General features: G+C 42.1%; 1 protein-coding gene across 2 annotated transcripts in view; it reads right to left on the reverse strand.

Moving 5' to 3' along the window:
* The window catches only part of LOC115149904 (E3 ubiquitin-protein ligase RNF19A), a 55,174-nt gene that overhangs the window by 30,835 nt on the left and 9,101 nt on the right, over positions 1-15,238 (reverse strand). For both annotated transcript variants that reach the window (XM_029692816.1, XM_029692737.1), the window contains exon 2: positions 1,878-2,491. In XM_029692816.1, coding sequence (XP_029548676.1) covers positions 1,878-2,030 — 153 coding nt within the window. In that variant the 5' untranslated portion in view covers positions 2,031-2,491. The remainder of the gene's footprint in view (positions 1-1,877; positions 2,492-15,238) is intronic.

Genomic DNA, 15,238 nt, shown 5'->3' on the forward strand with positions numbered 1-15,238 from the left:
CCACCCATGGCTGCACCCCTGCCCTGTCATGTGAAATCCATAGATTAGGACCTAATTAATGTATTTCAATTGACTGATTTCCTTATATGAAATGTAACTGAGTAAAATCATTGAAATTGTTGCGTTTATATTTTTGTTCAGTATAAATTATATCAAAACACAAAAAAAAATTACATTAGCTCAGAGCTTTAATATCCAAAACAATTCTTACCAAGGTCAGTCTCAATGCATGTTGTGGTGGCAAGTTAAAGGATATTAGTCTGTAAAAAAAAAAACTCTTGCTTGCAGGCAGTTGAAGAAAATATCTTCTTTCTCTGTCACCCGCCAGGTGAAAAAAACATGATTATATAATCAATATAAAATGCAATTAACCATGAGAAAGATTTTTGTTGGAGCTGACAGCTGCTCTTCTCCTTCACCTGAAGAAAAATTTTAAAACGGCAACAGCTGCTCTGTCAATTGAAGGCGGGCTGAGGGCAGGACTCCGGAACATTTCAAATTGTGATTGACAGCTCGGGAGAAATATGTTCTAGGTTCATGTGTCTTTAAGAAATAAATATAGCTGCTTTTTTTACTATGTCTCATATGTACCAGTCAGCCTCAATAGCTGCATAATACATGTTCAACTTTTGCATACAAACCCCACTTTGGACACCTAATGGCAAGAGGTCACAGGTCAATAGACTCAACATTACAAGACAGCACGAATTGTGTCGCAAAAAAAATAAATCATTAACATAAACAAACAAAGAATTCTATGAGGTGCTCAAAGTTATAACTTTCATAAATATATTCTTGACAAATGTAAATATATTTTTAATTCCTCCTCATATATGTAAATATATTATAATACATTAGTTTTCCATATGGTGAGGGACTGTTATCAAAGAGAGAGAGACAGAGAGCGAGTGAGAGGTAAAGAGAGACAGAGAGACAAAGAGACAGAGAGCGAGAGAGACAGAGAGACAGAGACAGAGAGAGCGAGAGAGCGAGAGAGCGGTAAAGAGAGAAAGGGGGAAATAGAGGAGAGTGTGTGTCTGCGTGTGCGCGCATTGTGGCATGTGTATGCAAGCGTGTGTAGATGGCGGGTAGAGCTCTGATGTGAGCCACTCTGTTTCTTGGCAACAGAATGCACAGGTTGATGTTTATTGGGATGAGTCTTGTCCTTGAGGCAGCACTGAGCGATTTCCACTAGATGGACCAGCTACAAAGTCAAAATTGGTCTGTATTGTAAAAATGAATGAAATCTTCGCTTTTCGGTCTTCATTTAAGGTTAGGGATAGCATTGCGGTTAAGGTTAGGGTTATTAAGGTTAGGTTTAAAAATCGGATTTTATGACTTTGTGTCTGCGCCAGTTAGTGACCACTCTGCAGAGCTGCCTCCAAAACAAGGTTCATGACGAGAAATACTAACCTACACAGAATGCAGGAGACACTTGACAACTGGCTAATTGAACAAACACTCTGCAGGGCCATGAGAGGGTTAGGAGGGGACGAGAAAACAAACACACAGAGGCTGTCTATGTCTGACACAGCATCTTGCTTCCTAAGTACTGTAGTGCACTGCTTTTGACCGGAACCCTTATATAGGGAATAGGAGAGACCCTGGATGTATCCCAAATAGCACCCTATTCCTTTGACTGGGTATTGGTAAAAAAACAACAACAAGTGTGTTACTTAGGGAATAGGGTGCCTTTTCCCCATAGGACTCTGGTCAAATGTAGTGCACTATAAAGGGAATAGGGTGCCTTTTCCCCATAGGACTCTGGTCAAATGTAGTGTACTATAAAGGGAATAGGGTGCCTTTTCCCCATAGGGCTCTGGTCAAAAGTAGTGCACTATAAAGGGATATAAGACGCATCCCCCTGTCTTTCTCACCTGGTCTGCATGTTCGCTGGGTGTGAGAGTGATGGAGACCTCCTCCTTGTTGTTGGCCCCAGCAGGCCTCTCAAGCCTGGGGTCAGATTTAGGCTTCCGGCTGAAGAAGGAGAGGAAGCTGAGGGGATGAGTCTGCTGCTTGGGCCTCTTCATGATCTGGAGATTGGGATGGAGCGAGCGAGCAGGCAGGCAGCCAGGCTAACCAGCATCAGTAGAACAGGACACAGACCAAACGTGTTTTTTTGTGTGTGTGTGTGTGTGTGTGTGTGTGTGTGTGTGTGTGTGTGTGTGTGTGTGTGTGTGTGTGTGTTAGAGCTCCTTCACGGCTCAAAGTCTAAGAGAGGTAGAGCCGCTGCAGTGAACGATGTCGACGATGGAGGAAAAGAGAGAGAGAGAGAGAGAGACGAACAGAGAGAATTTTTTGTCCAGAGGTGAAGAGGAGGTGATCCCTGTCAAGAGTACGGGTCTCAATATCTTCTTCTTTACTTATTCCTCTCCTCTTTCCACCTCTTCCTCTTCCTTCTCTTCTTCTGTTGCTCCCTCGTTCTCAGTTAGGCTGGAACAGAGTGGCATTCATCCTTCTCTATACCACGGGGAGCGAGCGGCCCCTCGCCCTGCGGAAAAGAAAAGAGATTAGCTACAATATTACAAACTAACGCTCACTCACAGCCAACGTCTTAAATGGCACCCTATTCCTTACACAATGTAGGGCTCTGATCAAAAGCTGTGCACTATTTAGGGAACGGGGTGCCATTTGGGATGCAAACACAGAGGAGAATACAAGGCCACGCTTCACAGGATACAGTATGTTGTTCAGCGATCAATGGGAAAATGGCACCCCTTAACCATTGGGCTCTGGTCCACAGTAGTGCACTATATAAGGAATAGGGCTCTGGTCAACAGTAGTACACTATATATAGAGAATAGGGCTCTGGTCTAAAGTAGTGCACTATATAGAGAATAGGGCTCTGGTCAACAGTAGTGCACTATATAGAGAATAGGGCTCTGGTCAACAGTAGTACACTATATAGAGAATAGGGCTCTGGTCAACAGTAGTACACTATATAGGGAATAGGGCTCTAGTTAACAGTAATGCACTACATAGAGAATAGGGCTCTGGTCTAAAGTAGTGCACTATATAGAGAATAGGGCTCTGGTCCACAGTAGTGCATTATATAGGGAATAGGGCTCTGGTCAAAAGTAGTGCACTATATAAGGAATAGGGCTCTGGTCTAAAGTAGTGCACTATTTAACCTGTTATGGATAGGGGGCAGTATTTTCACGGCAGGATAAAAAACGTACCCGATTTAATCTGATTATTACTCCTGCCCAGAAACTAGAATATGCATAGAATTATTAGCTTTGGATAGAAAACACTCCAAAGTTTCTAAAACTGTTTGAATGGTGTCTGTAAGTATAACAGAACTCATTTGGCAGGCCAAAACCTGAGAAGATTCTGTACAGGAAGTACCCTGTCTGACCATTTCTTGGCCTTCTTGATCATCTCTATCCAAAACAGGGGATCTCTGCTGTAACGTGACACTTCCTACGGCTCCCATAGGCTCTCAGAAGGCGGCAAAAAGCTGAATGGTGGCTTTGCAGGCCCTGGCTGAAAAACACTAGCGCATTTAGATAGTGGTCGATCAGAGAACAGAGACTGGAGGCGCGTGCACGAGGCGACACCATGTTTTTATTCTTTTGTCTTTGAACGAAAACAACGACTCCCGGTCGGAATATTATCGCTTTTTTACGAGAAAAATAGCATTAAAATTGATTTTAAACAGCGGTTGACATGCTTCGAAGTACGGTAATGGAATATTTAGAATTTTTTTGTCACGAAACGCGTCAGGCGCGTAACCCTTCGTCACCCTTGGATAGTGTCTTGAACGCACAAACAAAACGCTGCTATTTGGATATTACTATGGATTATTTTGAACCAAAAGCAACATTTGTTATTGAAGTAGAAGTCCTGGGAGTGCATTCTGATGAAGAACAGCAAAGGTAATCCAATTTTTCTTATAGTAAATCTGAGTTTGGTGAGGGTCAAACTTGGTGGGTGTCAAAATAGCTAGCCTGTGATGGCGAGCTATCTACTCAGAATATTGCAAAATGTGCTTTCACCGAAAAGCTATTTTAAAATCGGACACCTCGATTGCATAAAGGAGTTCTGTATCTATAATTCTTAAAATAATTGTTATGTTTTTTGTGAACGTTTATCGTGAGTAATTTAGTAAATTCACCGGAAGTGTTCGGTGGGAATGCTAGTTCTGAACGTCACATGCTAATGTAAAAAGCTGGTTTTTGATATAAATATGAACTTGATTGAACAAAACATGCATGTATTGTATAACATAATGTCCTAGGCGTGTCATCTGATGAAGATCATCAAAGGTTAGTGCTGCATTTAGCTGTGGTTTTGTTTTTTGTGACATTATATGCTAGCTTGAAAAATGGGTATCTGATTATTTCTGGCTGGGTACTCTGCTGACATAATCTAATGTTTTGCTTTCGCTGTAAAGCCTTTTTGAAATCGGACAGTGTGGTTAGATGAAGGAGAGTCTTGTCTTTAAAATGGTGTAAAATAGTCATATGTTTGAAAAATTGAAGTTTTTGGATTTTTGAGGAATTTGTCATTCGCGCCACGCCTATCATTGGATATTGGCGCAGGTGTTCCGCTAGCGGAACGTCTAGATGTAAGAGGATAAGCAATAGGGCTCTGGTCAAAGGTAGTGCACTCTATATGGAATAGGGCTCTGGTCTAAAGTAGTGCAAATAGGGTGCCATTTGGGACTCACTCAGTCATAACTTTTAACAAGGCACACCTGTTAATTGAAATGCATTCCAGGTGACTACCTCATGAAGCTGGTTGAGAGAATGCCAAGAGTGTGCAAAGCTGTTATCAAGGCAAAGGGAGGCTACTTTGAAGAAATTAAAAAATATAATATGTTTTCATTTGTTTAATACTTTTTTGGTTACTACATGATTCCATATGTGTAATTTCATAGTGTTAATGTCTTCACTATTATTCTACAATCTAGAAAGTAGTAAAAATAAAGAAAAACCCTTGAATGAGTAGGTGTGTCCAAACTTTTGACTGGTACTGTATGGGTCATGACAGTGACAGACCTCTGTCATAATGCTGCCAGGATATAAACTCCCCCAATCACAGACCTCTGCTATAATGCTACCAGGATATAAACTCCCCCAATCACAGACCTCTGTTATAATGCTACCAGGATATAAACTCCCCCAATCACAGACCTTGGTCATAATTCTTCCAGGATATAAACTGCCCCAATCACAGACCTCTGTTATAATGCTACCAGGATATAAACTGCCCCAATCACAGACCTCTGTTATAATGCTACCAGGATATAAACTGCCCCAATCACAGACCTCTGTTATAATGCTACCAGGATATAAACTCCCCCAATCACAGACCTCTGTTATAATGCTACCAGGATATAAACTCCCCCAATCACAGACCTCTGTTATAATGCTACCAGGTCTTTATGAACCTTAAGTTCTGACTAGGCCCCTTTGTTCCAGTGAAGGGAAATCTTAACACTACAGCATACAATGGCATTCTAGACGATTCTGTGCTTCCAACTTTGTGGCAACAGTTTGGAGAAAGCCATTTCCTGCTTCAGCACGACAATGCCCCCCGTGCACAAAGCAAGGTCCATACAGAAATGGTTTGTAGAGATTGGTGTGGAAGAACTTGACTGGCATGCACAGAGCCCTGACCTCAACCCATTCGAACACCATTGGGATGAATTGTGACCTCTCTAATCCTCTTGTGGCTGAATGGACTTTCGGTCATGTAGTGTACATTCAACTAGAGGATAAGAGCTGAGTAAGCATACCATCCAGAGTTGAAACAGCAACCTGTTTCCATACCATCTAGAACCTGTTAGTTTAAAACAGCAACCTGTTTCCATACCATCTAGAACCTGTTAGTTGAAACAGCAACCTGTTTCCATACCATCTAGAACCTGTTGAGTTGAAACAGCAACCTGTTTCCATACCATCTAGAACCTGTTTAGTTGAAACAGCAACCTGTTTCCATACCATCTAGAACCTGTTAGTTTGAAACAGCAACCTGTTTCCATACCATCTAGAACCTGTTTAGTTGAAACAGCAACCTGTTTCCATACCATCTAGAACCTGTTAGTTTGAAACAGCAACCTGTTTCCATACCATCTAGAACCTGTTGAGTTGAAACAGCAACCTGTTTCCATACCATCTAGAACCTGTTAGTTTGAAACAGCAACCTGTTTCCATACCATCTAGAACCTGTTAGTTTGAAACAGCAACCTGTTTCCATACCATCTAGAACCTGTTTAGTTTGAAACATCAACCTGTTTCCATACCATCTAGAACCTGTTTAGTTGAAACAGCAACCTGTTTCCATACCATCTAGAACCTGTTGAGTTGAAACAGCAACCTGTTTCCATACCATCTAGAACCTGTTTAGTTTGAAACAGCAACCTGTTTCCATACCATCTAGAACCTGTTTAGTTTGAAACAGCAACCTGTTTCCATACCATCTAGAACCTGTTTAGTTGAAACAGCAACCTGTTTCCATACCATCTAGAACCTGTTTAGTTTAAAACAGCAACCTGTTTCCATACCATCTAGAACCTGTTTAGTTTAAAACAGCAACCTGTTTCCATACCATCTAGAACCTGTTTAGTTGAAACAGCAACCTGTTTCCATACCATCTAGAACCTGTTTAGTTTAAAACAGCAACCTGTTTCCATACCATCTAGAACCTGTTTAGTTTAAAACAGCAACTTGTTTCCATACCATCTAGAACCTGTTAGTTTGAAACAGCAACTTGTTTCCATACCATCTAGAACCTGTTAGTTTGAAACAGCAACCTGTTTCCATACCATCTAGAACCTGTTTAGTTTAAAACAGCAACTTGTTTCCATACCATCTAGAACCTGTTAGTTTGAAACAGCAACCTGTTTCCATACCATCTAGAACCTGTTTAGTTTGAAACAGCAACTTGTTTCCATACCATCTAGAACCTGTTTAGTTGAAACAGCAACTTGTTTCCATACCATCTAGAACCTGTTGAGTTGAAACAGCAACCTGTTTCCATACCATCTAGAACCTGTTTAGTTGAAACAGCAACCTGTTTCCATACCATCTAGAACCTGTTGAGTTGAAACAGCAACCTGTTTCCATACCATCTAGAACCTGTTTAGTTGAAACAGCAACCTGTTTCCATACCATCTAGAACCTGTTGAGTTGAAACAGCAACCTGTTTCCATACCATCTAGAACCTGTTGAGTTGAAACAGCAACCTGTTTCCATACCATCTAGAACCTGTTGAGTTGAAACAGCAACCTGTTTCCATACCATCTAGAACCTGTTGAGTTGAAACAGCAACCTGTTTCCATACCATCTAGAACCTGTTAGTTTGAAACAGCAACCTGTTTCCATACCATCTAGAACCTGTTTAGTTTGAAACAGCAACCTGTTTCCATACCATCTAGAACCTGTTTAGTTGAAACATGGATTATTTGACAGAGCACAGTGTTAAACTCCTTTATCCACACATGTAGAGACAGGAACTCATAGCAGTCACTCAGTCCAGTCACCCAGTCCAGTCACCTAGTCCAGTCACCTAGTCCAGTCACCTAGTCCAGTCACTCAGTCCAGTCACCTAGTCCAGTCACTCAGTCAGTCACTCAGTCCAGTCACTCTGTCCAGGAAGTCACTCTGTCCAGGAAGTCACTCTGTCCAGGAAGTCACTCAGTCCAGGAAGTCACTCAGTCCAGGAAGTCACTCAGTCCAGTCACTCAGTCCAGTCACTCAGTTCAGTCACTCAGTTCAGTCACTCAGTCCAGTCACGCAGGTATGAGGCAGCTTACGTGTACACTTTGCCCCTCGACACTCTGCATTTTGTCGAGCAAGGATCAATCAATTGATTCAATTATCTTAACCGTGTTGCACTAAAAACTGTTGAAAAACATGTTGACAAACATGTATAATGTGGTGCAGTGAATGGTTTCACTTAGTAAACTACTAACCCTATCTTACTAACCTGTCCCACATATTTATTCAATGTATTAAAAGTAGTTTTTACAAGGACAGTGCACATTTATTGACGTTACAGTAAAAAAGTACTAGTTTTAGCCAGCCGACACATTTTCATCCGTAGTGCCATATCATCACACCTCACCATCCCCCAAAATCTTTCCATATTCTTCCCTCCCAAAAGACAGCTTTTGACTAGACCTCCCAACATATAACCTATGACCCTGATTGTCAAGTCTCTCCATATTGTTATAATTGGAGTGTTGTGGTTCCAGACAGTAGGACAGTCAGCTCAGTGAGGCGTTGTGGCTCCAGACAGTAGGACAGTCAGCTCAGTGAGGCGTTGTGGTTCCAGACAGTAGGACAGTTAGCCCAGTGGGCTGCAGTGAGGTGTGGTGGTTCCAGACAGTAGGACAGTCAGCCCAGTGAGGCGTTGTGGTTCCAGACAGTAGGACAGTCAGCCCAGTGAGGCATTGTGGCTCCAGACAGTAGGACAGTCAGCCCAGTGAGGCGTTGTGGCTCCAGACAGTAGGACAGTTAGCCCAGTGGGCTGCAGTGAGGTGTGGTGGTTCCAGACAGTAGGACAGTTAGCCCAGTGAGGCGTTGTGGTTCCAGACAGTAGGACAGTCAGCCCAGTGAGGCGTTGTGGTTCCAGACAGTAGGACAGTTAGCCCAGTGGGCTGCAGTGAGGTGTGGTGGTTCCAGACAGTAGGACAGTTAGCCCAGTGAGGCGTTGTGGTTCCAGACAGTAGGACAGTTAGCCCAGTGAGGCGTTGTGGTTCCAGACAGTAGGACAGTCAGCCCAGTGAGGCGTTGTGGTTCCAGACAGTAGGACAGTCAGCCCAGTGAGGCGTTGTGGCTCCAGACAGTAGGACAGTCAGCCCAGTGAGGCGTTGTGGCTCCAGACAGTAGGACAGTCAGCCCAGTGAGGTGTGGTGGTTCCAGACAGTAGGACAGTCAGCCCAGTGAGGCGTTGTGGTTCCAGACAGTAGGACAGTCAGCCCAGTGAGGCGTTGTGGTTCCAGACAGTAGGACAGTTAGCCCAGTGAGGCGTTGTGGCTCCAGACAGTAGGACAGTCAGCCCAGTGAGGCGTTGTGGTTCCAGACAGTAGGACAGTCAGCCCAGTGAGGCGTTGTGGTTCCAGACAGTAGGACAGTCAGCCCAGTGGGCTGCAGTGAGGTGTGGTGGTTCCAGACAGTAGGACAGTTAGCCCAGTGAGGCGTTGTGGTTCCAGACAGTAGGACAGTTAGCCCAGTGAGGCGTTGTGGTTCCAGACAGTAGGACAGTCAGCCCAGTGAGGCGTTGTGGTTCCAGACAGTAGGACAGTCAGCCCAGTGAGGCGTTGTGGTTCCAGACAGTAGGACAGTCAGCCCAGTGAGGCGTTGTGGTTCCAGACAGTAGGACAGTTAGCCCAGTGAGGCGTTGTGGCTCCAGACAGTAGGACAGTCAGCCCAGTGAGGCGTTGTGGTTCCAGACAGTAGGACAGTCAGCCCAGTGAGGCGTTGTGGCTCCAGACAGTAGGACAGTTAGCCCAGTGAGGCGTTGTGGCTCCAGACAGTAGGACAGTTAGCCCAGTGAGGCGTTGTGGCTCCAGACAGTAGGACAGTCAGCCCAGTGAGGCGTTGTGGTTCCAGACAGTAGGACAGTTAGCCCAGTGGGCTGCAGTGAGGTGTGGTGGTTCCAGACAGTAGGACAGTTAGCCCAGTGAGGCGTTGTGGCTCCAGGCAGTAGGACAGTTAGAAGGACAGATATTCGCATCCCAAATTGCACCCCTATTCCCTATGATGGGCCTTAGTCAAAATTAGTGCACTATATAGGGAATAGGGTGCAATTTGGGATGAGTCCAAAACAAAAGTCTGCCTAATGACCTGGCTAACTCTAGAATCTGAGGAAGTGTAGCCTAAAGCCATAGTGTCAATTCACATGCACTATGTAGCGTATGACAACTTAATGTCACGAGAATCCAAAAATAAACTGTTTTACTTGTTATGTTCACTATTTGTGAATTATTGTTGTGTGTTTCTTTTGACTAACCTTATATGTCCTACGGGAGCCACCATACCTACCTCCTGTTATATTGGCTCATGAATGTGAGAAGAGTTGTAGCTAATACAGCCGAGCAGTTTATAAAGAATTTAGCTTGTCTTGTTCTTTCAACACAACAGTATTCTGTCTTGAACAGAGCACACTAAATAGACACTTTAACTATACATGTCACAATTCCAAACCTAACAATGCACAAACAGTCTATTTTCTGGCAATTTATCCACTCACTTTACCGACATTGCTTCGCGCAAACGCAAGAGAAAAAAATAGACTTGCTTTCTAATTTGAAGCGCATGAAGGCGTTCACCGTGACTCCCAGCCTGTTTTCTCTCATTCCAGCGTGTAGACGCGTTTAAAAAAACTAACACTTTGTTTGATTTGGGCTTTACTCTCTCACCACATGGTCACATTTCTGGCCCTATCATCTCCTCACATCTCCTCACTCAATATTATAAATGTACACAAACCACTTTGGACCTGAACAAATTGTTTTTCCATTTCTTTAGGATTTAAATAAAGTGGCCGACCTGGGGGCTAGTAACTCCGCCGAGTACGCAATGGCTTCAGAGAAAACACATTTTCCTAGATTTGTTTACTGTTTATACTTCTGTTTGATATTTTCAACATGAAATCAAATTGTCAATGTCACGTGATCCATAACCTTGTTGTTTCACTCCATTTACTGGTAGCCTTCCCTTAGCCATCTGATCTGCCCATCCCAAACAGCACCCTGTTCTCTATATAGTGCACGGTCCATTGGGCTCTTGTCAAAAGTAATTTCTAAAGGGAATAGGGTGATATTTGGGACGCAGCCTGCGTTTCTGTCCGCAAACCCTCAGTGCATCGTTAGGGCACTGTTATCTCCAATCAGATCAGATCATCCGCCCATCAAAACAAATCAAACACACACAGTCTCTCTCTCTCTCTCTCTCTCTCTCTCTCCACAGTAACGGAAATGGCGGAAAGCTTTTGGTTGGGAAGATGTTGTTCGTCTTCTAACGTCTGGGGACTACGTTTGGTCCGGTTTATTTTCCGCCTTTAAATGGGACGGAGGGATGAGAGATGGAGGGATGACAGAGTGGAGGGATGAGAGATGGAGGAATGAGGGAGTGGAGGGATGAGGGAGTGGAGGAAGCAGAGTGTGAGTCGGTGGGGGATCCTTCCACTGAGGGCTCCAGGGAGAAACAGTAGAGAGAGAGAGGGGATGGAGAAAGAGGGGGGAAGGAGAGAGATAGAGAGAGAGGATAGAGAGAGGGCGGAGATAAAGAGAGGGGGGAGAGAGCGAGCGAGAGAAGGGAAAACACACATCTTCAGTTTACAGCCTAATGCTCCTCTGTTTTCTGAGAAGAGGGAGGAAGTATACTGTCCAATCATCCTCACAGGACAAATTAGAACACAGAGTATCGCCTCAAACATCTGACCTCATATTAATACAGAATATTCCTTTCCATCTTGTTCTTTTATTTCCAGGAAATACAGCAGATTCCTCCTTGTTTTGAACCATTACATAAAGTGTTTATCTAACTTTCATAAAACACCTCACAGGATTACAGGGAATCATGGGTAAAATAATCTCTCTTGAAAAGTTATTCAATAACTCTGTTTAACCTGAACAAACAGAGCAACTACACAGACTAACCTAATAGGATAGCACACACAAACACACACACACACACACACACACACACACACACACACACACACACACACACACACACACACACACACACACACCAACATGATTTATATGGTAGGTCATAATTCCGAACATACTGACCCAAATATTCTGCTGGTTTACTTACTGATAAATTACAACTGAGTTAATAAATCCCCAAAGAAACAAAGAAGTTATTGTTGGGTTATTACTGTGTAATTACCGTAGAATTTACAGTATTATTATTTATTGCGGTGGATAAATCTGAAGCACTTTTCTCTGTTAAGAGGAAATATTGTGTTGATTTCGAAGGCGAGGGTCATAATTTCCTGAAGAAACCAAAATTGAAATGTCATTCCCGGCAAATATTTTTTGTATAGCTGGGGGCATAACAGAGCCAGGATGAAGGGCCACGCCTATGTAATGCTAGGTAGGTGAAACACTGTATTGTCCGTCATCTTACTATTGACCTATTGATAAAGGCCATTGTGGATGCTGTCTACTACAGTGCCATCAGAAAGTATTCATACCCCTTGACTTATTCCACATTTTGTTGTGTTACAGCCTGAATTCAAAATGGATTCAATTGACCCCCCCACAATATCCCATAATGACAAAGTGAAAACATGTTGTTTTTTTTATTTTAGCAAATGTATTGAAAATGAAATACAGAAATCTCATCAATACATGTCCGAATCACCTTTGGCAGTGATTACAGCTGTGAGTCTTTCTGGCTCTGTCAAGTAGGTTGTTGATCATTGCTTGACAGACATTTTCAAGTCTTGCCATATATTTTCAAGATTATTTAAGTTAAAACTGTAACTCAGCCACTGTCTTGGTAAACAACTCCAGTGTATATTTGGCCTTGTGTTTTAGGTTATTGTCCTGCTGAAAGGTGAATTCATCTCCCAGTGTATATTTGGCCTTGTGTTTTAGGTTATTGTCCTGCTGAAAGGTGAATTCATCTCCCAGTGTCTGGTGGAAAGCAGAAAACCAGGTTTTCCTCTAGGATTTTTCCTGTGCTTCGCTCCATTCTGGTATTTTTTTTTTACCTGAAAAACTCATCAGTCCTTAACGATTACAAGCATACCCATAACATGATGCAGCCACCACTATGCTTGAAAACATGGAGAGTGGTACTCAGTAATGTGTTAAATTGGATTTGCCCCAAACAACACTTTGCATTCAGGACAAAAAGTTATTTGCTTTGCCACATTTTTTGGCAGGATTACTTTAATGCCTTTTTAACAAAAAGGAGGCATGTTTTGGAATATTTGTTATTCTGTACAGGCTGCCATCTTTTGACTCTGTCATTTAGGTTAGTGTTGTGGAGTAACTACAATGTAGTTGATCCATCCTCAGTTTTCTCCTATCACAGCCATTAAACTCTGTAACTGTTTTAAAGTCACCATTGACCTCATGTTGAAATCCCTGAGTGGTTTCCTTCCTCTCCGGCAACTGAGTTAGGAAGGACGCCTGTATCTTTGTAGTGACTGGGTGTATTGATACACCATCCAAAGTGTAATTAATAACTTCACCATGCTCAAAGGGATATTCAATGTGTGCTTTTTTATTTATTTTTAACCATATACCAGTAGGTGCCCTTCTTTGCGAGGCATTGGAAAACATCCCTGGTCTGTGTGGTTGAATCTGTGTTTGAAATTCACTGCTAGACAGAGGGACCTTACATATGTGTGGGGTACAGAGTTGAGGTAGTCATTCAAAAATGTAGGCTTGCCATAACAAAGGGGTTGAATACTTATTGACTCAAAACATTTAAGCTTTTTCATTTTTTATTAATTTGTAAACATTTCTAAAAACAGGATTCCACTAATGAAATTATGAGAGTAATTGTGTGTAGGCCAGTGATAAAAAAAACATCTCAATTTAATCCATTTTAAATTCAGAATGTAACACAACTAAATGTGGAAAAAGTCAAGGGGTATGAAAACGTTCTGAAGGCACTGTATCTGTCAGAGTGAAACCAAATGATGTTATAGTTATAGTGTGTTATAGCACCAGACATTACGATACATTGAATAGTCTAATGGTGTGTTATAGCACCAGACATTACGATACATTGAGTAGTCTAATGGTGTGTTATAGCACCAGACATTACGATACATTGAGTAGTCTAATGGTGTGTTATAACACCAGACATTACGATACATTGAATAGTCTAATGGTGTGTTATAACACCAGGCATTACGATACATTGAATAGTCTAATGGTGTGTTATAGCACCAGACATTACGATACATTGAGTAGTCTAATGGTGTGTTATAGCACCAGACATTACGATACATTGAGTAGTCTAATGGTGTGTTATAGCACCAGACATTACGATACATTGAGTAGTCTAATGGTGTGTTATAGCACCAGGCATTACGATACATTGAATAGTCTAATGGTGTGTTATAGCACCAGACATTACGATACATTGAGTAGTCTAATGGTGTGTTATAGCACCAGGCATTACGATACATTGAGTAGTCTAATGGTGTGTTATAGCACCAGACATTACGATACATTGAGTAGTCTAATGGTGTGTTATAGCACCAGGCATTACGATACATTGAGTAATCTAACAGCTGTTTTGTGTGTACTATTCTTCTTGACAGAAAAACAGTGTTTTGCTGTGAATTATGGTTGCAGTAGTGTGGAGGGAGGTTATAGCAGGCTCTGTATGTATGTTACGCTGCCCGTCCCCGTCTGTGTACAATTCTGCCAGCCGGTATTCCACTCAGCTTGCTCAAACTGGGTCATGCCAGTTTCTCAGCAGCACATTGCCCTGTCCCATCATGTATGGTCATATGTGGGATCAATTTCTTTTCATGCATTGTGGTGTAATAAAATTGTGTATGATTTTGGAAACGTTTATGTTGTTTGTCCTGGGGATTCGTAAAGAACCTGGTGTCGTAGGGAGAGAGGAAGTTAGTGGGCATATTTACCATACTTACATGGTTAGTCAGTCCTTTCTCTCTCTCTCTCTCTCCGTCTTCTCTCTCCAAAATAAACTCAAATTAATACAGTAAACTACGGATGGGTTGCACCAACATGGATTAACTCTTAAACTGGATTAAATCAAGGTTTATCTATTAATCTTGTTGCACCAAAATTTTAAACCTGTTTTTAAATTAATCCTAGTTAAATGAAATCCTTCCTCTAACCTAAGTTTTCACTTTAAAATCTAGATTAATTGTAAGCCTGTTGCTCAATGAATTACAAATATATATATATATATATATATATATATATATATATATATATTTAGATTGGAGATGAATTCTAAACTGCCACTTGAGGTGGTTTAACTGATAAAATGGCAGCATATCTACTGTGGAGAGACCAACATGAGTTCCTCAGAGAATAATTAGAGACCGGTTGAATCCTGTTGAGTTTTAATGATAACTAACTCATTATTAGTAGGCTATTGACGTTCCCCATTTTGTACAACAATTGAATTGGGGCTTCTGATTATGCCCAGCCTTAATACGTTATGCAACATGCTGTAACGGGCCTGATAACGGTAACGTTGTAGTGAAATAGCATTAACATTAGTTTTAATGTGCATTATACACATTGATATTTACCAGGTTTATTTATGCT

The sequence above is a fragment of the Salmo trutta genome, chromosome 1 (assembly GCF_901001165.1).
Source record: "Salmo trutta chromosome 1, fSalTru1.1, whole genome shotgun sequence".
NCBI classification, from domain to species: Eukaryota; Metazoa; Chordata; class Actinopteri; order Salmoniformes; family Salmonidae; genus Salmo; species Salmo trutta.